The sequence below is a fragment of the Camelus bactrianus genome, chromosome 16, assembly GCF_048773025.1.
Source record: "Camelus bactrianus isolate YW-2024 breed Bactrian camel chromosome 16, ASM4877302v1, whole genome shotgun sequence".
Taxonomy (NCBI): domain Eukaryota; kingdom Metazoa; phylum Chordata; class Mammalia; order Artiodactyla; family Camelidae; genus Camelus; species Camelus bactrianus.
The window spans coordinates 57,398,754-57,422,930 of NC_133554.1; the positions used below are offsets into that span (position 1 = coordinate 57,398,754).

General features: G+C 56.9%; 2 protein-coding genes across 12 annotated transcripts in view; one reads left to right on the forward strand and one right to left on the reverse strand.

Moving 5' to 3' along the window:
* The window catches only part of RBFOX3 (RNA binding fox-1 homolog 3), a 424,204-nt gene that overhangs the window by 11,844 nt on the left and 388,183 nt on the right, over window positions 1-24,177 (reverse strand). For all 7 annotated transcript variants that reach the window (XM_074343847.1, XM_074343842.1, XM_074343843.1 and 4 more), the window contains 3 exons: window positions 24,063-24,141; window positions 18,550-22,241; window positions 4,471-4,582 (listed from right to left, as the gene is read on the reverse strand). In XM_074343847.1, coding sequence (XP_074199948.1) covers window positions 22,197-22,241; window positions 24,063-24,141 — 124 coding nt within the window. In that variant the 3' untranslated portion in view covers window positions 4,471-4,582; window positions 18,550-22,196. The remainder of the gene's footprint in view (window positions 1-4,470; window positions 4,583-18,549; window positions 22,242-24,062; window positions 24,142-24,177) is intronic.
* ENGASE (endo-beta-N-acetylglucosaminidase) lies at window positions 8,066-16,151 on the forward strand. 5 transcript variants are annotated; one of them, XM_074343834.1, is made up of 14 exons: window positions 8,066-8,345; window positions 8,998-9,062; window positions 9,210-9,411; window positions 10,352-10,524; window positions 11,054-11,211; window positions 11,726-11,874; window positions 12,207-12,372; window positions 13,288-13,391; window positions 13,718-13,826; window positions 13,963-14,153; window positions 14,530-14,678; window positions 15,032-15,140; window positions 15,404-15,518; window positions 15,702-16,151. In XM_074343834.1, the coding sequence occupies exons 1-14, from the start codon at window positions 8,224-8,226 to the stop codon at window positions 16,119-16,121; spliced, it is 2,232 nt and encodes a 743-aa protein (XP_074199935.1). In that variant the 5' UTR covers window positions 8,066-8,223; the 3' UTR covers window positions 16,122-16,151. The 5 variants fall into 5 exon arrangements, with proteins under 5 accessions (XP_074199935.1, XP_074199937.1, XP_074199936.1 ...); XM_074343836.1 differs by having other exon boundaries at window positions 8,067-8,345; window positions 10,352-10,500; XM_074343835.1 differs by having other exon boundaries at window positions 8,068-8,345; window positions 15,035-15,140.

The window sequence follows — 24,177 nt, forward strand, 5'->3', positions numbered from 1 at the left end:
TGACAGACCGGACATCAACAAAATGTAAAATTCTGTGCATCAAAGGACACTGTTAAGAAAATGAAAAAACAACACAGAATGGGAGAAAATATCTGCAAATTGTGTATCTGACAAGGGACTTGAATCTGGAATATATAAAGAACTCTTGCAACCCAATAATAAACAGACAAATAACCCAGTGAAAAACGGGCAAAGGGTCTCAATAAACATTTCTCCAAAGAGGATACACCAGTGACCAGTAAGCACAGGAAAAGACGCTCAGCATCATTAGTCACCAGGAAAACGCGAGTCCACACCACGGTGAGTTACAACTTCACAACCAGCAGGATGGCTGTAATCAGAATGGCGAGTGTTGGCAGGAATGTGGGGAAACTGGAGCTCTCACACATCACTGGTGGGAATGTGAAATGGTGCAGCTGCTTTGGAAAACGGTCTGGCGCTTCCTCAAAACGTTAAACACAGTGCTACAAACAACCTCGCAGTCCCACTTCTAGGTATATACCCAAAAGCAATGAAAATATTTATCGACACAAAAACTTGGGGATGAATGTTCATAGCAGCATTATTCACAATAAACAAAAAAAGTGGAAACAATCCAAATGCCCATCAGCTGATGAACAGATAAATAAAATGTGGCATATCCATTCAACAGAACAGTATGCAGCAATGAAAAGGAACGAGGCACTGATACAGGCTACCACAGGGATAAACTTCAAAAACACTATGCTCAGCGTAAGAAGCCAGGCATGCAAGACCACCTGTTGTATGATTCCATTCATGTGAAATGTCCCGAATAGGCAAATCCATAGAGACAGAAAGTAGGTTAGAGGTTTCCAGGGGCTGGAGGTGGGCGAACGGGGCGTGACTGCTAACAGGTATGAAATTTCTTTTTGGAGTGATGTTGATGTTCTAACATTGATAGCAGTCGTGGTTGTGCAACTGTGCACATACTACAAACAGCTGAATTGTACACTTTAAATGGGTGAATTGACTAGTACATAAGTTATATCTCCATAAAGTAGTTACAGAAAACAAACAAAATACACACAAACACCCCCCAGAACGCCTTGCCCGTCTCTGTTGAGGTCTGGGAAGACCTGTAGCGCCAGAGGTATAACCCGCAGCGCCAAGCTCATTCCTCCGGGCTGCACCTAGCATGGGGCTAGGGGTCCAGGGTCCAGTGAGGTGGGATGGGAGTGTCAGGGTGAGAGCTTCCAAGAGCATTATGCATTACTGAACAAACATTTTGGAATCAACTGATGGATGAGATCACGCAAACACAGGAGGCTGACTCCGGTGCCTAGGGAAGCATTCCAGAAGGAACAGCTAACGAAGGCCCATGCCTTCCTCTCTGAAGTCCCCACATAGCTGGAGTAGGGGTTGGAAAGGCACGGTGACCTCAAATGCCCCAACCTCAACTGGCCCTGGTAACTGGCTCCTCCCAGGCCCAAATGGAGCAGAGCCCTTTTCTTGATGCAGATGGCCAGGCGAGGACAAGGCATTTCCACTTTAGAGACTGTCACAAATAAGATTAGCAGTCTTCACCCTCTGGAAAATTTGAACACATCCCTGTCTAAAAGATAGAGCAAATGTTCCAGCTGCTCAGTGGAGACGGTCGCGCAGTCGGTTGTCCATTCAGCGGGAGATCCCCCCTCATAAATAATGCCCAGCAAGCACGTGTTACCCGCGCACCCACGGGAAAGCGCTCACCGCAGAAAGACCACAGCCACACAGCAAAATAACCGTGCTTGCTACACTTGAGGAGACAAAAGGCAAGACTGAGGATTGTGGCCAAGGACTTGAAACCAATAAGAATCACAAAGAACCAGGTGGAGACTCTGGAAGCGGAAGTTGAAACAGGTGAGACGAAGAACCCGGTGGATGAGGGTCCCAGCATGTCACACAGAACCGAAGACGGAAATCCGCGAGGCAGAGGTAAATCAGAAAATGCCCAGAAGGAAGCATGGAGAGACAAGAAGATGGAAACACAGAAGAGAGGACCTACCTGTACAGCGGTGACAGCGAGGGAGGCCCCCCCCCGACCCCGAGACCTAGGCTCGGAAGTCACACCGCAGCCACGTGGGCCGCGCCCCACCCGGCAGCCCGAGGAGGGAGGGGTAGCAGACTCTGCCTCTTGTTGGGAGGAACTAAAAAGAATTTGCAGCCATATCTAATCCACCAGACATGCCACTTACAAAACGTCACTTACCACGGGGTAAGTCTAACAGAAGGTGTGTAGGACCTCTACAGAGGGAACTATAAAACATCATGAAAAAAATAAACTTTAAATCTATGGGCGGTATGTTGGTTCCTGTCCTCTGAGAAGCAGACGCCAAGGCAGGACGGGAAATTCAGGAGATCTGTAATTCTACAAGGTTATAACTCAGGCACGGCCAGATGGAAGAGGGACACAGGGCAACAGGGAAGGGGCTGGGTGCTTCCCTGCTCCCTGGGGAGTGGGCCACCCTCCTGGCACCTCCAGGAGTTCATCAGGCCGGAAGCTCTCCACAGTCTACAGACCAGGGGGTTTTAAGGAGGCTTCATTACGCTGATAGGCAATCGGTGACTGATCCAGTCTGCAGTCCCTCTCCCCTCCCCGGAGGTAAGGGTGTGTATGTGAAGGTGCCAACTCTCTCAACAAGGTTGGTTCCCTGGCAACCAGCCTCCATCCTCAGGGGCTTTCCCAAAGTTACCTCATTACCACAAACTCTGATGTGGTTGAAAGGAACTTGTTACAAATAACAAAAGACAACTTTATGGCTCTTAGCACTTAGGAAATTCCAAGGGTTTTAGGAGCTCTCTGACAGAAATGAGGAGCAAATATACATTTCTTATAAATCACAATATCATAGAGCCCAAAGCAGACTCAAGCAGGCGTGGACACCTGATTTTTCCAGAAAGGAGAACTTCACAGCATGGAGCAAAGGACAGTCTTTCCAAAAATCATGAGTGACTGAGGGTCCCTATGATAAAAAATAAACCGCATGTATAAAATAGATAAACAACAAGGACCTGCTGTACAGCACAGGGAACTATACCTTGTAATAACCTATAATGGAAAAGAATCTGAAAAAGATTTTATATGTATAGAGAACTGAATCACTTTGCTGTGCACCTAAAACTAATACAACATTGTCAATCAACTATACTTCAGTTAAAAAAAGTAATAAAATACAATAAAACTTGACCTCTTTCCTCACACTATAAACAAGAATAATTCCAGGTGGCCTGTAGATCTGAAGGGGAAAGGCAGAACAAAAAGCTTCTAGAACACAACAGAGGACAGAGTAGTCCATAACCCCATGAGGCTGGGGCAGGGAATCACATTTTGAAAAAGACACCAAAGTACTAATCATAACAGAAAAGTCTGATGAATTCTATTGCAACAAAATTAAGGACTGTTTTGGATGAGTTAGTGAGGAACTAACAGAAATCACGAAGGGTTTAGAACGTTCTGGAAGTGAAAGCTGTGGCATATGAAAATTTGTGGGCTACAGGGGAGTCAGTCTCAGAGGGAAATAGATCCCCTCAGCTGCACTCATACAAAAACAAGAAAGATTTAGAAATAAGTGAACCACGCTGCCCACTTTGGAAGCCAGCAAAAGAGCAACAAAATACATCCAAAGAAAATAACAGGAAAGAAAATAAAAGCAGAGATGAGTGAGACAGAACGCAAACAAAACAACAGAATGAAATGAAGAGCTTGTGTCTGGAAAGCGCTGACAGAATAGGCCTTCAAAAAAAAAAAAAACAGCATCAAGAAAAAAAAGAAAGACACAAAATAAACAACATCAGAATTAAAGAGCATAACCAGGAGATTTAAAAATACGATCAGAAGCGACTTAATAGCCCACATTTGAAAACCTTGATGAAATGGACACTTTCATAAGAAAACACTTTAGTAGCATAAAATTGGCCCAGGAAGAAAGAGAAAAATCTGAATAGGTCAATGACCCAAAAGAAAGCTGAAATATTAAAGACTACCCTCAAAAGGCATCTGGAAGTTGTAGACACAAAAAACAAAGAACTAAACTTGGTAATTATTAACTAAAAATGCTGGACAGCATCTTCGTGACCTTGAAGTCGGGACAGCCTTCCCAAACAGGAGAAAACAGCGAAGCCGTAAAGGATGATATTAATAAATCTAACCGTACGGAAATCTAAAAGACAAGGAATCTTAACAGAGTTCAAGTGGACAAACATTTGTTCCATTTACATATATAAGAGGCAAAATGCTCATGTGCAGAAAATGCATGACTCTTACACACCAGGAAGAAAAGACACCGCAGTAGAAATAGGTCAAGACCCCCAACAGGACTGACACAGAAGAAATAATTCACTTCCAAACGGCTGGCCAACACTAACACCACTAAAGCTTCCATTTCAGACAACAGCGAGATACCTATGGGCGAACGCCAGGTGAGCAAAAGCCTTGGAGTTTGATAGTGTCAGTGGGTAACCTGTACTTACCCCTTGCTGGGCAGGTTGTCGGTGGCGGAGCCCCTCCGGGTGGCAGCTTGCTAGTGACTTAAAACCAAAAATGTGCGTGCTGTTACTATTAGCAACTCTAATCCTGTTTTATCTGAAAAAGAACAAAATGCACAAAACAAAACATACGTATGCTCCAAAAGGTCTATACAAAGTTGTTCATTTTAACATTCAAAAGATCATAGCAAACGAGTGTTTCGTATTTAAATGCCCACCGACAGGTAGATAGACTGATGGGTCAACATGAGAGTCTATTAAATTACAGTCAAAACGAACAAATGAGAGCTATTTAAATCAAGGCGGCTTGATTTCAGAAATACTGCCGAGGGAAAAAAGCAAGACCCAGAATGATGTGTAGAACATGACACCATTTTTATAAAACACAATGTTAAAATACCTTGTATAATGCTCTTTAATAAACAATACATAAAACACAAACAACATCATACAGTTCCAGACACATATCTGTGTACAAATGTCTTCTGGGACACCTGGAAGGATGCAGGCCAAACCCATGCAGTTGGTGGAATACTGAGGAGTCTCTGGAGGACAGCGGAGGCAAGGAAACCAAGATGGGGGTGGGTTAAAGGGAACATTAATTTCATCTGCAGGGCTTTAAATTTTTAAATGGAGAAAAATAAAGGAGGCACCTGTGCAATTAGAACAACACAGGGGTCCGGCAAGGGCAGGAGTCCCAGGTCTGCCTTCTGACTGTCGCGGGGTGTGGGGTGATGGGGGCAGGTGCACAGGCAGGCAGGCTGTGTTCTGGGAGGGGTTTGTTATTCCTCCTGCAGGATATTTGACCAGGTGCCTGGGCACAGCCTCACGTGGGTGTGAAGGTGAGGCGGGCCGCTGGAGTCACTGGCCAGCCCCAGCCTTCTTCCATTTGGTAAGCCTTTGCTGAGCACCTAGGAGAACGCTATAAAAGGGAGCACACTGGGCTGCACCGTGCAAGCCTACAAGCCTTGTGCTCACCCAGCTCCAGACCCAAGAAAGTGCCCGGAGGCAGAGACAGAAACATCAGCGGTTTACAGCTTACACGTCTGAAGCAAGGTCCAGGACATGGCGGCGGCCTTGGCTCCCGGGCGGGAGGGGTGGTTACCAGTTACAGGCAAAACTGACATCAGGTGGGCTCATCAGTTACCAGGGAAACCAGGAGTCGGTCACACCCCGCACCGCCCCTTTGATAAGCTATCAAGGCACAGGTGTTCTGATCTAAAGGTTACTAAATCACTAAGCTGGGGTCTGGGGCAAGTTTGCAGGAAGGTCAGTGAGGTGAGCAGGGTGGAGGTGAAGCGGGCACTGGTCGAGCAGGGGGGATACAGAAAGCAAGAGGACAGCCATCCTGGGAGGAAGGGACATCAGGGACAATTAGTTGCTGTCACACCCTTCAGCATATTACCAAGCCTGTGGAGCAGATGTCGTCCACTCACCTGGTTCTAGCTTCCGGCGCCAGGACATTGTGGAGGCCGGAAGGGAGAGGGTGGAGGAAGCAAAGCAGGCAGGGGTGAGCCTGGCTGAGGGGCAGATGCGGTGGCCAGTGCAGGACACACGAGGCCACCCGCAGCACCAAGCTGGTGGCACAGTTGGTCAGGTAGGGGAGGTCTCTGGGTTCTGCTGCCCCGAGCCAACCCGCTTCCTGTGCTGGTGCGGACGGAGCCAGGAGGTGTTGGCCGGGCCCCGGAGCAGTTCAAGGTGGCTCTGCGGCAAGTCTGCAACGCAGATTCACAGGTGGGGCTGGCAGATTTAGCCAGCTCAGGATGCCAGTTCATTTTGAATTTCAGATAAATGAGAAATACTTTTTCTGTATAAGCATGTCCGTTTCCATTCGCTGTTTATCTGGGATTCAAATTGAATTGAGTGTCCTGGACTTTATCTGGAAACCATACAAGGTGAGGGTTTTACGGGGCCTTGCCAGGCTGTGGAGAGTTCTGGAGCCCCAGCGGGGACCGATGTGAGCTTAAGGCAAATATGAGGCCATGCAGGCTCGTTCTGGTCCAGGACAGAGATCTTGAGACCAGGAGCCACAGGGGTCTGCAGGGCAGGCAGCAAAGCAGAGGCCTAGGCGGAGGCCACAGACCCGACTCTTCACTGCCCTGGGTGGGGGGTGCACAGTGACTTAAACTGCCCTGCACACTGCCCCTCCTCCCCAACGACCAGAAGCCAATGCAGCGGAGAGGAGCAGAGAAGGGAGGCCCAGGCGTATTTTTCCCCAGAGACTGAGCTTTCCCCAAGATCCGTTTAAAGAATCTCTAAGAAGTATGTTTTAGTTCTGACAGTTTATTTTTACTGCTAAGCTGCACGTAAGCCCTAGGGAACACCTGGTTACATGCAGACCCCGCATCTTCCATGCTCATCGGGGCACAGCCAGAGTGGCTTGTGACCCTGTTCCCCCTGCTCACAGTAGATATCCCGGGGCTTTGCCGTCTCCATTCTCCCTGTGGATCGCTGTCTCCTGTCCCTGAGTGGCCTGCCCTCCCAGCAGCATGGCTGGGATCCATATTCACAGCCTAGACATCTTCCCCACTCTCGGGGTTTATGGAAGCTTGGGGCCTCATAAAGTTCAAAGTCTGCAGCAACAATAAAGAAGCTTGGCTTGGGCCACAGGGCACTCCCAGCCACACAAAGGGGTGTTGCGGGCTGGCAGAGGAGAACCCCAGGCTGGCCCAAGCAGCCCTGTGGGGCCCTGCCTCGCGTCCAGCCTCCCAGGCCCTTCTCTTCATACCCACTGGGAACCCCTCTGGGCTCAAGATGCGGGGGAATTGACATCTCTGGGTTGTGTGCTTGGGGGCCCTGCAGACTTGGGGGTGAAGACAAAAATGTGTGCTTCAGTGGAAACTGTTGTTTACACACTGCACTTCCTTGCGGTTATCTGGGTCTACCTTTTTTTAAGTTGAGGTAGAACCGATGTACAGTATTACGTAAGTCTCAGGTGTACAGCACGGTGATGCACAACTTTTAAAGGTTATATCCCTTTTATGTTATTATAAAATATTGGCTGTATTCCCTGGGTTGTACAATATGCCCTTGTAGCTTATTTATTTTATACAAAGTAGTTTGTACCTCTCAATCTGATTCTAGCCTTTTATCGGCTCTTTCACAAGCTGCAAGCTGGCCTGTCCAAGAGGCTCAGTGATTTTACCCGCCCCCAACCCCGCCGCGGGAGAACTCATTCTGCCTCTTTTCACATCCTCATTTCAATATTCCTGATCAAGTTCCTGATTCTCTTTTGAACTGGCTGTAACAGTGGTCTGCTTCCTTCTCTGATGAGCAAGTAGAGCAAAGTCTTTAACACTTGTCCATATTTATACCTGAATGAGAACTATGATTTCACCTACTTCCGGAAACTGTCTCTGAACAGGGGTTAGACGAGCTGAGTTCAGGGATCAGTACTACAGTTACTTTGTGACCTTCGGAAGATCGCTCATCTGAAAAGGAGGCTGGCGAGGCTCGGGGAGGACTCGCACAAACGGGTCTCCTGGAGCTCGGCGCTCAGGCCCCGCCCCCGCCCCGCCCCGCCCCGCCCCGAGGGCCCGCCCCCAGGCCCTCAGCTACAAAGGTTGGGCGGCCAGGGTGCCAGGTCAGAGCGCTAACCGGGAGTCCAGCCGGAATCTGGTAGGGGCGGGGCAGCCGCGCCGCGCAGTCCCTATTGGCCGCCGGGCGGCGGTGGGGGCGGGCCCCGGCCTGCGATTGGCCAGTGGCCGGGCCGCCGGGCCACGCGAGCGCTGCAGCGTCATGGAGGCCGCGGGGCCCGTGACCCGGACGGCGGCGCGGCGGCGGGATCGGCGGCTGCGGGCATCGGCGACCCTGGAGGAGCAGCGGGAGCGGCGGCCGGGCAGGCGGCGGCCGAGGAGAAGGTGGGCGGGAGAATCGGCGGCCCAGTGCAGCCGCCGGAGTCGGTGGGCGCCCGGTCCAGGCCCCGGGAGGCGCGCGCTGGGCGATCAGGGCGCAGGACAGTGGTCTCCGGCCCTCACGTCCCCTGTCCGCCGCGGGCCCTGCCCGCCTTACCGCACCGCATAGCAGCAGGCACGGACCAGGTCTGGTACCGCGGTGCGACCCCAGAAGCAGCGGGCCCGGGAATCCTGGCCCCGCGTGCGGGAAGCCCCGGCGTCCTCATCTGCGAAATGGGTCGATCATGCCCACCTCCCTGGCCGTGGGTCTGCGCAGAGGATCCTAGCGTGGCACCTGTAATTACTCAGTGGAGGCCAGCGGGTGTAATTAGCTTTATTCATGCTCACACTGGGCAGGAAAGGCGCGGTGCCTGACGCAGAGAACATCTAAACTGGGTCTTTAGGGAGAAGCAGGATTTCAGTAGGAGAATGAAGAGAAGGGTGTTCAGTTTGAGGGAACAGAAGGAGCAAAGGCACGTTTCCATAGTTTGTATTAAAAAATCTAAGTCAGAGAACATCTCCCTCTCCATGACACATGGGGCCTGGTCCGTTTGCTTCTAAGTATTCTTTCTCTTTGCCCTTTTATTAAAAAGAAAATTTTAACTCCCTCTTTGCTCAGAATTGAAGAGGACCAAGAAGCAGTCTTTCGAGAAGTGGTCAGTTTTACCCCCAACCCGTTGCCAGGTGAGAAGGATGCAGGCTCTGAACAGTCTCCGTTTTCACTCTGGGGGCTTGGGCGCAGGGCTTCCCCTGCTACCCCACATCCCATCTCAAACTCTGTTATGAATCCCATGATTTCCACTGATTCCTCTGTTTCCCTCCTCTGACCAGACAGATATTATGACAAGGACACCACTAAGCCCATCAGCTTTTACTTGTCTTCCCTGGAGGAACTCTTGGCGTGGACACCTGACGTGGAGGAAGGCTTTAACGTGGCCTTGGGGCCCCCTGAGTGTCGTCAGCCTCCTCTGAGCAGCGGGAGGCCCCGGACCTTGATATGTCACGACATGATGGGCGGGTACCTGGATGACAAGTGAGCCTATTGCGAGGGCATCGCCTGGTGGGAGGGAAGTGGGGTGGGAGGATGCCATGTGGCAGAGCACTGGATGGGGAGTCAGGAGATGGGCTACCAGGCCAGACTGCCACCAACTGGGAGAGGAAGCCTGGCCTCAGTATTTCATCTGTAAGAAGAGGGGGCTGGATTAGGCGATAGTTTACGCCTCTTTAAGCTCTGAAATTGTTTGATTTTGGGGGCTTGCCTACACTTGAAGTCTTAGGCTGGTGGGGGCACTGTAGCAAGGACCCCCTTCAGACTGCCTGGCCTGGAAGCTTGGTTCTTCAGCTGATTTCTTTTCTTCATCTTCCTCACTCTGATTCCATCGTGGCCCCAGGGCTCTGGAGTTGTTCCACCCTCTCCCACCCTAGCCAGGAGCATTTCCTCCAGAGTTGCTGTGGGCTCAGCTTACAGATCTTAAGCGTCTATGAAACAGTCTTAGACGTGGTGATGGGACGGCTCGAGTCAGAGCCGGCCATCAAGGGACAGAGATAGTGAGGGTCCAGCACATGTGGTTGTCAACCCCAACCTTACACACGCAGGACGTGTCCTGGAGAGACTGCTGACCTCAGAACAGAGCAGGACCCCAGGCACTTGGAGCTCTGCGTGAGCCCTTCCCCACCTCTTTCCTTCTGTCCTGCGTTCCTCTGTTTGTTGAGGCTGAACACGCTCAGTCCGTGGGTTCCGATGGCAGATACCTGCACGGCCTGGGGAAAACGTTTCCCCTAAGATGAGCCCTCTTGACCTCAGGGCTGTGGCTTTGTCCTACCTCTCCCCCCAGTCGCTAGCCCGCTTGCAGGTAGTGTCGACTGGACGGTACTGAAGAGAAACCTCACTCTCGGTTGCCCTCTCTACTTTCAGGTGGCTGTGTCCGTGTTCTGTTTGCTGGGTTCTCACCTGGTCCTCTCTCCTCGCCCAGGTTTATTCAGGGCTCAGCTGCACAGACCCCGTACTCCTTCTACCACTGGCAGTACATCGACATCTTTGTGTACTTCAGCCATCACACGGTCACCATCCCTCCAGTCGGCTGGACCAACGCCGCCCACAGGCATGGGGTCTGCGTGCTGGGTGAGCGCCGAGGACTCGCCTCCGGTTAGCCAGACTCATTGGCACACCTGCCGGGCTTTGGCTGCTGCTTCATGGGTAGAGCTCCTTACCTGCCTTGATGGGTTAGGACAGGCAAAGGCGAACTTGTTCTGGAAAGGACCAGATAGTAAACATTTTCCGCATTCCAGGCCCCTGGATCACTATCGGAACTGCCAGTGAGACAGGGGCGGCCACAGACAACAGACAAACAAGTGGCTGTGATCTAGTAAAACTTTTTACAGAAAGAGGTGGGGGCTGGATGCCGGCCATAGGCTGTCACCCCCTGGGAAGAGCCCACTTCTCCAGCTTTCTCCTGCATCCAGACCGTTTATCCCTTTGTCTGACACTGATTTCGGGGCCCTTCCCCCATGGCATCTGATTCGCTTGGTATCAGGGGACACTGAAAATTCGAATATCTAACCGGTTTGCAGGTGGTGCTGAGGCTGCTGGTGCAGGAATGCACCTCAGGAACTGCTGGGTCGGAGGGGACGCGATCCCCCAGGCTGACTCGTTGCTCTCCTGTCCCGTCCCACAGGGACTTTCATCACTGAGTGGAAAAAAGGGAAGCAGCTGTGCGAGGCCTTCCTGGCTGGGGACGAGCGCTCCCGCCAGGCAGTGGCAGACCAGCTGGTCCTGATGGCCCAGTTTTTCCGATTCGATGGCTGGCTGATCAACATTGAAAACTCCCTGAGTGTGAGCACGCCCTTCTCCCTGCACCCGTCCCGCCTGGCCCGGGGGCCGCCTGGTGACCCTCCACCGTGCCCCTCGGCCTCCCCAGGCTGTCCCCCATCACGATCGCACTTCCTGATCGCCAGTGAGCGCCGGCTCCGGCGTCTCCGTTACTCCGCACGGAGACGGACGTTCTCCAGCTGAGCCTTGCTTCTCCGGCTCCTCTGAGGCGATTCTCTCCTCCTCCTCCACCTCTGCTTTGCTTGGGCTGCATGTGTGGTTTCCTCCCTCCCCTTCACGTTTTATCTTTTCCCAATTGCCGTGTCCATGTCCTTCCTGCTTCAGAAAGGAAGGGAAGTCGTGCATCTGGCTGGACCCTCTGCCGGCGCCTATGGGGTTGAGGGGCTTCCAGGACCATGGCTTTTTGGTGGACCTGTTTGCTCCTGGGGTTAAGTGTCCTGTATGTCCTGTGCCAGGCACATCTCACAACAGGCCTCTCTGGGCCTCACAGAGGGTCTGTCTCTGCCCCTCTCTCCAGCTGGCCGCCGTGGGAAACCTGCCCCATTTCCTCCGGTACCTGACCGCCCGGCTGCACCAGCAGGTCCCGAGGGGCCTGGTGCTCTGGTATGACAGCGTGGTGAGCAGTGGGCAGCTCAAATGGCAGGATGAGCTAAACGAGCAGAACAGGTGAGCCTGAGGGAGGGCAGCCGGGGCCCCGGGGCAGGGGCGGGAGCTCCCTCTGCCTCCTGGAGGCCTTGTGGACACCGCTGCCTCGGGTGAAACGAGGGAGAAGGCGCAGCCATCTGATCCTTGACCCCCACCAGACGGAACTAGCACCTTGTCGGCCCTGCTGTGCCCGGGGTTCTGTGCTGCAGTCTGTGGGCTGAGTCCCTGCTCCTTGGGAGCAGACTCCACCCGGTCCTGGAGGCAGCCTGCAATCCGAGAGCTGAGTAGATGCAAGTGTTTGGGGGAGAAGGTGGAGATGGACTGGGCTTCATGCCGGCCCTTGCCGCCCCCAGGGTCTTCTTCGATTCCTGCGACGGCTTCTTCACCAACTATAACTGGCGGGAGGAGCATCTGGAGCGGATGCTGGGGCAGGCGGGGGAGCGCCTGGCCGACGTGTACGTGGGTGTGGACGTGTTCGCCCGGGGGAGCGTCGTTGGGGGCCGGTTCGACACGGACAAGGTGGGTGGTGGCCTTGGAGGCCGGGAGGTGGTGGCAGTGGCCTGCATGCCCCCGGGGGGCCTGGTTTTCTTGGAGACCTTTCATCCCCTGCTGCCCCTCAAGAGAAAGAGATAGCCGTGATTCTCCCCGAGGGGAAAATCGGGCACCAGAAACAAGCTGTGCCCTAAATCCTAACTCCAGCCTATCCCTGCAGTCAGATGGTGAAACTTCCACCCAGGTGTAATGGACAAAGCGCCTGTCCCCACCGCTGGTGTCCTCTGGTCCTCTGCAGCTTTACTTCCCTTTGGAGGAAGGACACTGAGCTAGCATTTCAAACCGTCGCAGAGTTGCCTCAGGGCTCAGGACTGAGGTGACCACGGCAGTTTGGGGAACTGCTGGCTTGATAACTAGCGAGGTTTTCCTGGCAAGGCAAGGCGTGTTGGCAGTGAGAAAAGAGAAGAGGGGGTTGCGGGGGGCTGCTGCGCCTGGTGTGGGATAAACAGGGAAGCAGCCTGTCCCGAGGCTGTCAATCCTGCCCTTCCCTGGTGCCGCTGGGACGTTCTCAACTCATTAATTAAGCTTTAAATGAATAAATTAATCCAGTAACTGAAGATTCTCTCTGCCTCCTCTGAATCTGATAGTATAATGCGCGGTGCAGTGAGAGAGAAGTGTAGCCCGTGGGCCCCCACGTGTAGACCCCTGCCCCCGCTGACAGTGGCCTCCGCGCCTGGCGCCCTCTTCTGGTCAGCCGCGGAACTGCAGGGGTGAGCCCTAGAAGCCCCGTGCGGAGCTGGGGCCCCGCCTCCTCTTTCCAGGCGGCACTCCCCTCAGCCATCCCCCCAGCCCCAGGCCAGCTGTCCGCGCATGGACGCCGGTTGGGCCCCAGTGTGCCCTGGTTGCTGGGGCGGGGCACCTCCCTGACTGTTGTCTCCCTAGTCCCTGGAGCTGATCCGGAAGCACGGGTTCTCCGCGGCTCTGTTTGCACCTGGCTGGGTGTATGAGTGTTTGGAGAAGGCGGATTTCTTCCAGAACCAGGACAAGTGAGTCCTGCACGTCCCGGGGCCAGTGGCAGGGAGGGTCTCAGGTGATTTCCCCGGCTTCTGGCCTTGTTTCCCCCACCCCTGGAGTTAAGGGTGGTTAAGGCAGGGAGGGTGAGGGGCTCAGCCACCTGGGCTGCTCCTGGGGGTCCTGGAGACCAGTCACTCAGGGAAGATGAAGGCTGGGGACCCTGAGGGATCCCTTCCTGCAGACTTGCAGTGGGAGAGCTGTGGTCACTTGGGAGGGGATGCAGGAAAGCTTGAGTCATGAGACCGAGTTTGAGGTGCCCCGTGGACCTGAGCGGCTGCACCCTTGCGTTTCTCTGCAGGTTCTGGAGTTTGCTGGAACACTATCTGCCCACGCATAGCATCTGCTCCTTACCCTTTGTCACTTCCTTCTGCCTGGGCATGGGGACTCGAAGAGTCTGCTATGGCCAGGTATGTGGTTCCCGCGCTGGGGGGCCCGGGGCTTCCTTGATGTGCTGAATCTTGATGAAGGGGCTGCCTTCTCGCCGCGTCTTTGGGGCTCACCTGGGACAGGTGGGAGGGGCCTCAGGGATGCCTCTTCCTCCAGGAGGAGGCCGTGGGGCCCTGGTACCACCCGAGCGCCCAGGAGATCCAGCCCCTGTTTGGAGAGCACAGGCTGGAAGGGGACGGACGGGGCTGGGTGAAGACGCACTGCTGCCTGGCGGATGCCTGGAACGGAGGCAGCTCTCTGCTAATCCGGGGGGTGATTCCGCCCGAGGTTGGAAACGTGGCTGTGAGGTAGGTGAGTGAGTGGGGCCGAGACGTGGGGCCCCTCAGCTTCTCCCGCCATCCATGTCGGTTGCTTAACTGGGCAGATGGGCAGCAGCGGCCAGAATGAGGACAGAGCTGGAATTTTGTTTTCTTTTATGAAGAACATGCAACACAGTTTATTTACCCTCTTTGCTACTTCGAAGTGTCCAGGAGAGCCAGCTTTCTGCATGCTGCTGTGCAGGCACCCTCCAGGCATTCTCATCCTGCAGATCTGAGGTCGTCCTCACCGAGCAGCCCAATCCCCTCCCTGTTCCTGGAGGGAGGTTGGCGGACGTGATCTGGCACATCTCCTGCTTCTCGGCAGTGTCCCCGCAGCTTCTCAATGGGGACCTTCCTCCTCCAGGTTATTCTCCCTGCAGGTCCCAGTGCCGCCCAAGATCTTCCTGTCCCTGGTGTACAAGTTAGAAGGGCCTTCAGCTGTGGGGGTGGCTTTGGAGCTCACCACAGGCGATGCAGGCAGCTGTCACATTGGAGGCATCATGATGCTGAACGGTGAGGTGATGCGGTTGGAGGAGTCTAGAAGACTCACAGAATGTGTCGGGAGCTGGGGTTGGCAGTGTCCCTGTGGTCCAGGCCAGGACGGGGAGGTTCCTCTCTCAGCCAGAACCTCTGGGCTGCGGCCCGGCAGCGTGGGGTTGGACATGTGCTCCTGCGGCAGGTTTCCCGCCAGCCGTGCCCTGACAGGGAGGATGTTCGCGAAGATGGGGAGAGCCAGTCCTGGGCATCTGTCCCCGAGGCCTCGGCCCATCAGGCCACCAGGGAGTCTTGCTGGCCCCCCTGGGCTCCCTGCTCAGTGCGATTTCCTTCGCATTTTCCTTGTTTAAGTCCCGTGTCTCTTTCCCCAGCAGAAATGAGCTCAAGGCACAGCCCCCGACCCCTCCGGGTGCCCCCGACCAAGCTGGCCAGATGGGTGGGCCGCTGTGGCCAGGAGCTCAGTGGGGGCTGGGTCCAGCGGTGAGTCCCTCTCCTTCCTGTGGAGTCCCCAGCAGGGCACGGCCACACTGTGGTGGGGGGATTGAGGGATGGAGGGGCCTTGGGCTGACCCCCAGGTTTCAGACAGCTGAATAGCACAAGCCCCAGATGCTCACTGGAAGGGCCACTGACCACAGAGTCCCCTGAGGGGAGGACCACCCCCTGGCTCGGGGCCTCTGTGAGCAGCCAGCCTGAAGGCGCCGAGCTGAGGCTCCTAGTGACTGGCCTCTGTTTGCCTCTCCCAGCTGCTATGAGGTCAGTCTGCGGGGCTGCCTCCTGCAGGACCTCTTCGTTAGTTTCTCGCGGCCTCCAGGCAGCCAGGAGGAGGAGAACTTCACCTGTCGCCTTGGAGAGATCCAGGTATGGTGTCCCAGGGACCTGGCTGGGGCCGGGCTGGTGTGTCTGTCCCATGCAGACGAGGCGGGGCACCCACCAGCTCCCTCCTGTGGCCCAGAGGTGCCGGCGAGTGGGAAGTGGCAGGGCCCGGAGCCCTTCAAGCTCCTTGGGCCTCTGGGTGGTGCTGAGTCTTCTGTCTCCCGCCAGGTGGTGGATGCCAACAGCCTGCTGGCCCCGCTGCCCCAGGTGCAGGCCATGACCGTCTCCCACGTGCGCTGGCAGGCCGCCGCCTCCGAGGGCGAGGGCCGCCCTGCTGGGCTCCGGCTGAGCTGTACTCTGCACTGGTCCTACCTCCTCCCCCACGTCCGCTGCTTCCGGGTCCACTGCTGCCGAGGGACAGGAGGGGGCTCTCCGGGCAGGGGCCTGTCGGAGCCAGAGAAGCCCACGTTCCTGGGCCTGGCTTTTATCAACCGGTATCGGATCGTGGACTTGGCAGTGGCGCCTGCAGGGCTGGGCCGGGACGGCCGGGTGGAGTTCCTGGTAGAGCCTGTCCCCAAGGAGGGGTTTCTGGTGCCGCGGGCCGAGTGGGGCAGGGCAGCCATGCTCTACTCCATGCCCCGCACATGAGCCAACATTAAAGCACCGTCTCCACCTCCAGGCTGAGGCTTCCTAGCGCTGGGCCCCACGCGGTGTGTGGGGGAGCTGGGCCCCAGAGCTGGGGCTGTGCTGCTCCTGGGGTGTGGTGATAGGACAACCAAGCAGTCTGTTTACTGGGTTGAGGGACCCCCCTCCTTTTGTCTAATCCCTCTCCGTAGTATACAGTTCCCAGGTACAAGTGAAAAGATTTGGGGAAGTTTAGTCTAGAAAATCCCATAAAGGATACCTCCTAATAGGGTGAGACATGCTTATGCTGAAACAGTGACTCCTTCGCTCCCGAAGGTGGAGTGATTAGGAACAAGCCTGTGCCGGGAGGGCCTTGGAGCAGGCCCTAGACAGTTCCCAGGGGGGCACTGAGATACAGGGGCCCCGAAGGGGGCACAGAGTTGGGGTGGGGGTGCAGGAACAGCGGCCCCGCAGGTACCAGGAGGGGGTGCCTGGGGAGCCCTCTTCCCCAGGAGTGGGAACTCAGGGCCAGGCTGTGCCAGGTCACATCCTACCCTGTATGGGGTGGGCACGCGGGCCAGACCACCTCATGTCCTGGCTTTCCCAGTTTACTGTCGCCCTGAGCCAGAGCCACTGGGGCGTTCCCATCAGCCCTGTGTCCTGCTTCATCTCTTCCGGGTCGTAGGCAGGAGCAAGGCTGTCCCAGCTCAGGCAGCAGGGGCCCTGGACAGGGCCTAGGAAGGCCCTCCCGCTGCACCCAGCAGCCCTTGGCCCTGTGGGTGCTCTGGGCCGCTCCTTCCCTCTCGCCCTTCCGCTCAGCAGATCCCCTGAGCAAGTGTTAGCCCGGAGCATCACGTTGCGGGGACAGTGGCCCTCCTTTCTCCTGCCTGAGCTGAGGCTGCCCAGTGGCTCTGCACGGGGAGGATGGGGGTAAGGGAGCCGGGCCCCTCCAGCTGCACAGCTCCTGTTCTCCAGCTACAGAGCCCCCCCCCACCACCATTAACGCCTTGGCCACTGTGATGGCTTCCTGGCAGGGCGGGGAGCATCTCTCGACCCTGCAACTTTGGGTAACCCTGCTCCCCTCCCCTCTGCAGGCCTGAGCAGGCTCTGCTGTGACCCTTTGACAAAGGCTGTCAGCACCTCATGTTTGAGGTCTCACCCCCAGACCTCATAGGCCAACGATAGGGGTTGCCTTCTCGATCCTCTTGTCCTCCCCGTGCTCCGAGATGTGGACAGGCACTAAGGGCCAGGACGCTGGCGTGACGTCCCAGCTGGAGGTCACACCCAAGGGCTGGCCTGTACCAGCTGGGGGCCAGAGGACTTGATTTTACGCTGCAGTGAGGCGAGAGGCCGCCAGGCGGCAGTGCAGCCGCACCGCCTCCGTCTTGGTCCTCGGAATTCGGAGAGGAATTGGAAGGGGGTGGGACAGAGGGAGTCTCCTTCCGGGGCCCGCGTTTGCCTCGGTCTCCACCGGCCCTGCTTCCCAAGTGCCTACGTGCCCCTTTCACAGCTCGAGGCAGGAACGCACGTTCCACGTCTTTCCTAATTTTGGAATGTTTTACTCTTCATGTGCCACACGTGTGGCCTAGCTCAGTCCCAGGACGGGACCAGGTTTGCCCAGGGGCGAGGTGGGGGGAGGTAGCTCCCGCAGGACAGGAGGACACCGCGCTGTCTGACCGCACAGGTGTCCCAGCACTGCCCCCCATCCGGGTCTCCCTGTGAATCATCAGGGGACTGTTGGGGTCGGGGGCCTCCAGCATGAGCCGCTGCCACGGGGAACCGCTCTCCCGAGGTCTTCTGGAATGCTCTGAGCCTCTCCCACTTTGAACTGGGGTGGGGGCTCCTGGCGCCCCCACCGCCCGAGTCTCCAGAGGTGGGAGTCCGGCAGGCGCAGCGCAGCTGTAATGCCTGCCGCTCTGACTTCAGAAGGGCACTTTTTTTTAAAGTGCTGGTTCTCTAAATATTTTATGCAGAGGAGGGAAAATTTATAGTGGCAATTATTTTCTCACAGTCTGGTGAGCAAGCGATTAGAAGGAAGGGGTTTAGCAGAGCGTGGCGTGCGCGGGATCGCAGACCCAGCTCCCCGAGAGCAGCGTCCTCAGTCCCGCCGACAGAAAGGCTCGTAGGCAGGAAAATTAATATGTCGGCATTTAAGCCTGTGCCCCTCTGGTGTGTGTAATCGCTCTGAAATAAATTATCCGACGCTGTGAAAAATGAAGAACGCACGTCTCCGTGAGGCGCGTGGCGGGCAGCGCGGCGCGGGTGTGGAACCCGCCCCCCTACCTCCTACCCGCAGCCCCCAGCCCAAGGCTCTCAAGCTCCCGGTTCGGATTCTGCTGCTGCCCTTCCCAGCTCTCCCTCCTCTTCTAGGGGGTCGAGGATGGCGGCCACTCTCCCCTACCCGACCCCTCCAGGGCTGGGGACTCACCCGGGGAAGGAGCAGTGGACTTACCTTCAGGCAGCGCTGTTCCTCGCGACGAACGGCCGGCCGGGCGCTCTGGCATTCAGGTGCCTGCCCCGCGGCTCGGGGCTGGGGGTTGGGGGCTGCGTGCGGTCAGGCCCCTCCCGGCGCACGTGCGGAGCAGCCACCACTCAGCAGCCGGGGCAGGGGGAGCCCTTCTGCCAGTAACTTCGCAGACGTTCCCCGCAGGTAGACAGGGTAAGGTCGCGCGGAGCAGGCGCGAGCCCTGCCTCCAGACTCCTGGGTCAGGGTGAGGGGAGACGACAGTCCGGAGGAGAGGCCAGGGGCTCTGGAATCTCTCCTAGAAGGGCCTTTCGACTCCCCCCTGGATTCGTGGGAGAAGTTGCCTGTCCTTGGCCCAACCCCTCTGGGCGTCCCGTGCCCTCCACCCTCTGTCCCTCGGAGCTGGCAAATCAAAAAGAGTTGTCCTGGTTTGAAGAAAGAAATCTTTATTAATAATCTTAATAATAATAATACTGTTGATTTGGATGGTCACACCTTGGAAGCATACAGAATGGTAAGAAAGGAAGCCTGGGGCCTGGCTGCAGTCCTGGGGTGGGAGGGGCGGGAGGGCGCGGGGCAGGGGCGGAGCTGCTGCAAGAAACGGGTCCGGAGCGGCCGAGGGCGGGGTGGGGGGGAAGGGGGCTGTACAGAGGACGAAGCCGGAGGCAGGGCGGGGCTATGTACACCCGGAATAGAAAAGGACTCATCCCAGTAGCTTCAGGAGCTGATGCTGAATATAAAGTGAGGTGTATTTTTTTTTTTTAAGTTTCATGAGACAGTGGAGCCATGTTGGGAGCCTACATCTTTTGTTATTAATTAATTAATTTATTTTGGCTGCTTACCCTCCTCCAGCTCTCCCTGCCTGGCCAGGGGCTCTTCCCCGCTGCCTACCGTCTGCTGCCCCCACCACCCCAGGACCTAACCCGGGAGCAGGGGAGGGGTCTGCAGACCACCCAGGCCTGCCCCCACCCCTCACTCTCCCTACTCTGACCCATAGCCGTCCCGACCCATAGCACCGTGACCCCAGCCTCGCCATGCAGCCAGGCGCCGGCCGGTCCTGTCCCTCTGCTCCCCCGCAGGACCAGGCTCCGCAGCGTGAGGCCAGCCTTCCCTCCCCTGGACCAGGCCCAGGGCCTCTGCCAGAAAGGGAACAGGAAACCAGTCAGAGCAAGTCGTGGGCCCCAAGACCCCCACCTGCCCACGCTCTTAGGCTCTTAGGTGCAAGGACCTGAGCCTGGCTGGGCCACCGGGAGTCCCCTAGTGTGGAACGAGGGGGCCTGGGTGCCCCACAGTTCTGGAAACACATCAGCCCTTGGCGTTGGGGTCGGCCCCCTGAGCTGCTGGCCCAATGGCATCCAGAGGCTGCAGACTCCTCCTCGGGTATGCAGGACATGGTGCTGGCTGTGCTGGCTGTGCAGCAGGAGGGGTAGCTGGGGCCCGGAGCGCGAGACACGGGGTCACAGGCATGGCCGAAGCCCCGGGATGAAAAGCTGTCCCCCTCCCTGCACCTGCCAGCCCAGCCCAGCAGTCCCTCCACTGGCAACCAAGGTCAAGTCCACTGGCCACTCTTCCGCTCAGGCCTGTGGCCGCTCGCCACCACCTCCACACAGCCCACTGGGCCCCACACTGCCACGGAGAGGGGCCGGAAGGAAGACACGGTAGAAAACAGAGGCCCTCCGCTCCCGCCCCCTCCTGCCAGCACCGCGGGAGGCTGAGGGCCGCGGACCTGCTCCCTCGCTGGCTGCTGCGGGCTGCTGTGCGACAGTCATGGGCTCGCGGACTCGGACGTAGTAGATGCTTCTCGGTTTGGTTGGTGGTTTTGTTGCTTGGATCTGAACATCTTTTTTTGTTTTGTTTTCTTGTTTTGTGATTTTTTTGTGTTTTTTTGTTTTTGCCCTTCACGGTCCGAGAAGGAAACGGCGGAAGCTTTCACTACAACAGAAACAGAAAGGCAGGACTTGCAGTTTGACAGAAGCAATGGCCAAGTGTGCCATGGGGGCAGCGGGACCTGGGACCCCCAGGGTGCTGGGCAGGTGCCCCCCCCCCCAAACTGGCCCCACTCCCAGCTCTCAGCAGCCCCCTCATCTTGCATAAGTGAATTCACTGCGGGTCTCAGGCCTCCAGGGCAGACAGAGCTCGGCCTGTGGGGGCAGAAGTGGCGGCAGGAGTAGAGAAACCGCAGTGATCCCTGCTGGCGAATGGAGCTGCGGGATCTAAGAGCTCGGTGGGCAGGGCCTGGCTGCTTCGGGCGGGACAAGGGCAGAGGTTGGGGCGTAGGGTGTGGACGGTATTGGGGGCTTGGAATGAGGCAGCTCAGCAGGTGCCCTGGGAAGTGGACAAGAGCCAGCCAGACCCTGGGCGTAACCTGTCCACTCCACCAGTAAGGAGCCCACGGGCCGGCAGAGTGGGTGGACGATCGTGTGGGGGCTGGCGGGGACCCACACCCTCTAGGTGGCCGTCTGTCCCTGGGAGCCTCACTCTGGTGCGGAGACAAGGGCCTCCTCAGCCTGTGCCACCTTTTCCTGTAACGGAGGTGGTGGGTGCACGTGGCAGGGCCCTGGCCTGTCTGGGTGGACTCTTCCAGAAGCTCCTTTGCTGTCTCAGCTTTCCCTGCAGGCCCCAGAGCCCTGCGGCAGAGCTAAGCCCGAGCCTCTCAGGACGGGAGGCGGACACTGAGCACTGTCCCGCCAGGAAGGCCCGAGGACAGGCATCGCCTCTCCTGTTCCCTCGCTCAGGCTCCCTCTTTGCAAATGTACCCTGATAAGAGGGCGTTTCGAGCTCAGGGAAGGGGAGGCAGAGCTGTTCTCAAGGGCAAACCGAGGTGCCGGGCTGGCAGGGACCCCATCTCAGGACTGTGGCCAGAGGGGAGAGGCCTGATGGCGGTGGGGCAGACGGGCTGAGGCGCTCCAGGGCTGGTCTGCTTTCGGGCTCTGGGGCAGGGAAATTTCTTCCTGCACTTTGATTTCCTACAACACAGGCTGAGGCCCCTCTGGGGCTGGTGTGGCTTCTCCACGACTTGTGACAACTTCAGCCGGAAACGTCAATAAAATTCAATCAGAAACGTTACTTTAACTGGGTGGGGACGAGCTGGGCAGACTCAGCTGCTCCTGTGACTAGGCGGGTGACGGTTGGGAGAGGACTGTCGAGGCTGGGAGCCCAACAGCTGGTGCAGGAGGGAGCCCCTCGCTCTCCGAACCCCAGGGGAGGGACTGGGGCTGTGGCCCAGACTGGCTGGGGTGGCTTCCTGGGAAGGCAGGGCCGGGTCTTCTGTAGCCCAGGGGATGGGCAATATTGCTATTTCTCGGGGAGGGGTCTCCGGCCCCGCCTAGCCCCTCCCACTCTGTGCATGCCGTACCTGAAATGGCTTGGGGGGACACAATGTCAACAAAGTCAAAATAGGAACCAAGGTTTCAGACATACAGGGGTGACTAGGGTCAAAGACACACACGCCATCGTGGGGGGAGACCAGCTGGCCAGAGGTAAAACCTATGGACTTAGAGTCGCGGAGGTCAGCGGCGCGTGTCGCTGACCGGGGGGGCGCACTGTCCTCCTGGTGGCTGTGCCTGGTTTTGGACTGCTGGGTTTGGTGTGTACTAGGCAGTCAGTGTGAATGCTGTTAGGGGCTGGGCCTCTTGCTAGTAGGGGGTGAAGCGGCTGTACCCTCCTCGGCAGAGGCTAGCCTGCAACATCAAAGATGAAAAACAGCCAATCAGTACCGCCTTTTGGGAGGGGGGAAAAAGCAAAAAGAAAAAAAAAGTAAGGAAAAAAAAAGAAACCGCTTAATCCCGTTTTCTGCCCCCCTTCTGGTCTGTCCCGGGGAGCATGGCTGTGTGCTGTCTTGGAAGCAGGAGGGGCCCTGGGCCTATTTCGGACATGGTGGTCTCGAGGCCAGGAGGATGCTGGGGCCACCAGGCATGTTTCTGGGTAACAGGGTTTGAGATGTCTCTGGGCCACACTCTTGGCTCAGGCCTGGCCCTTCCCTGCCCCCCTTGCTAGGTCGTCTGGGGCTGAGGGAGTTCTGAGTGAGCCCTGCCTCCTCAGCGCCCAGTGGGGCTGCAGGGGACGGGACTCATCCCTCCAGACACCCAGACCCGGGAGGCTGGAGGGGCCTCCCGTCAGGGTTCCTGGGCCTTTGGCTCCACCAGGAGGGGCTGTGTCTGCACATCCAGCTCCAAGGGGCCTTCTGGGGTCCCTGCACCTCCTCCATCCTGCCGGGGGAGGACAGGTCTTTGGCACCCTCGCTCTCCCATCCCCTGAGCTCCCCTGGGTTAGGGGAGGCCTGCACCGGAACCTCCCACCCTACCCACCAATTTCTCCAGAAAAGGAAGGAAGTGGCAAGTGCCAAAGAAGAAAAGTTGGGGGGAAAAAATGGAAAAATCTTAAAAAAAAAACAAAACCTCAAAACAGAAGAGAGAACCCTCTGAGAATTAATGAGAGCTTTTAGCTAGCAGCTGCGTGGAGGGCCGGGCTGATCCTGGAGCCAAGGGGCCTGCAGGCCATAGCTTCAGGGCCTCCATCTGGGAGTGGGTGTGGCCCCCTAGACGCCTGTGCCCAGTGGCACCCAGCAGTCACCGCAAGCTGCTTGGGATGTCTGAGGCTCGTTAAAAAAAAAAACAAAAAACCCAAAACCCAAAACAAAACAAAACAAAAATCAGGAAGCAGTAATTAAAACCAAGGGAGGTAGAAAAAAAATCCAGGTCATTTCTGAACCTCCTCCCTCTTTACGCCCCCCAAAAATGTTTTCATCTTTGATGCTGGATGCCAAGCTAGCTAAAAACCGACATTAACACCCCCTGGGGCTGGGGACCAGGTGGGCCTGGGAGGTTGGTGTCCGCTGGAAGCAGATCTCAGGGTAGAAAGTGAATTGGGCTGTATGTGTTGACAGCTGGACACACACACACACACACACACCCCTCCGGCCTCAGCAAGCCCGTCAGGAGTGTGCTCCCTGCACCCCCCGAAACTAGCGGGCAGAGGCCCCAACTTCCCAGGAGAGGGCCTGCAGCCCCAGCCGGGAGGCACTGAGGGGCCACAGAGCAGGGGCCTGGGAGAGGAACAGCGGGGAGGCCTTGTTCCCACCTTGACGTGAGGAAAGGTACGCAAGGGTGACAGGACACAGAGGGATCGTGGCGCAGACACACCCACACGAGGAAGAGCGGAAGCCCTGCCTGCCCGGGGGCCTCTGCCCGGGAGGTCTGGTCTGGTTTTCCTGGTGGGGGGAATGGTGGGCCCGGACTGATTTTAGTTACAGGGCCCAGAAAGCCACACCAGGACGCTTCCCAGACGACTGGTGGTCATCACTGGGCAGCTGGCCATCTGGGCAGACCTGTCTCCCTCTAACTCCATGAGGGCGCAAAGAGGCAAGTCCTCCCCACAACTCAAACCCAGGCCTTGGTCCTTCCAGGCACCAGGCTGACGTTGGGGTCACTCCTCTAAGGGCCTGACCGCGTCCCCTTCTCACCGCAGTCGGCACAGGGGCAGCCCGGCCCCAGCCTCCTTACCATGGTTCCAATGCTGTAGGTCGCCGCGGGGCCAATGGTGTGGTGATAGGGGTCAGCAGCCGCGTAGACTCTGCCGTAACTGGGGAGGGGAGCACACGGAGTGGGTGTGAGAGGT

What these genes read in the sequence shown, in the direction of transcription:
- ENGASE (XM_074343834.1), top strand. Translation starts at nt 8,224, where the DNA reads ATGGAGGCCGCGGGGCCCGTGACCCGGACGGCGGCGCGGCGGCGGGAT. An exon ending in TACCCCCAACCCGTTGCCAG is followed by an intron (nt 9,063 to 9,209) that starts GTGAGAAGGATG and finishes TCCTCTGACCAG; the next exon opens with ACAGATATTATGACAAGGAC. An exon ending in GGCGGGTACCTGGATGACAA is followed by an intron (nt 9,412 to 10,351) that starts GTGAGCCTATTG and finishes CTCCTCGCCCAG; the next exon opens with GTTTATTCAGGGCTCAGCTG.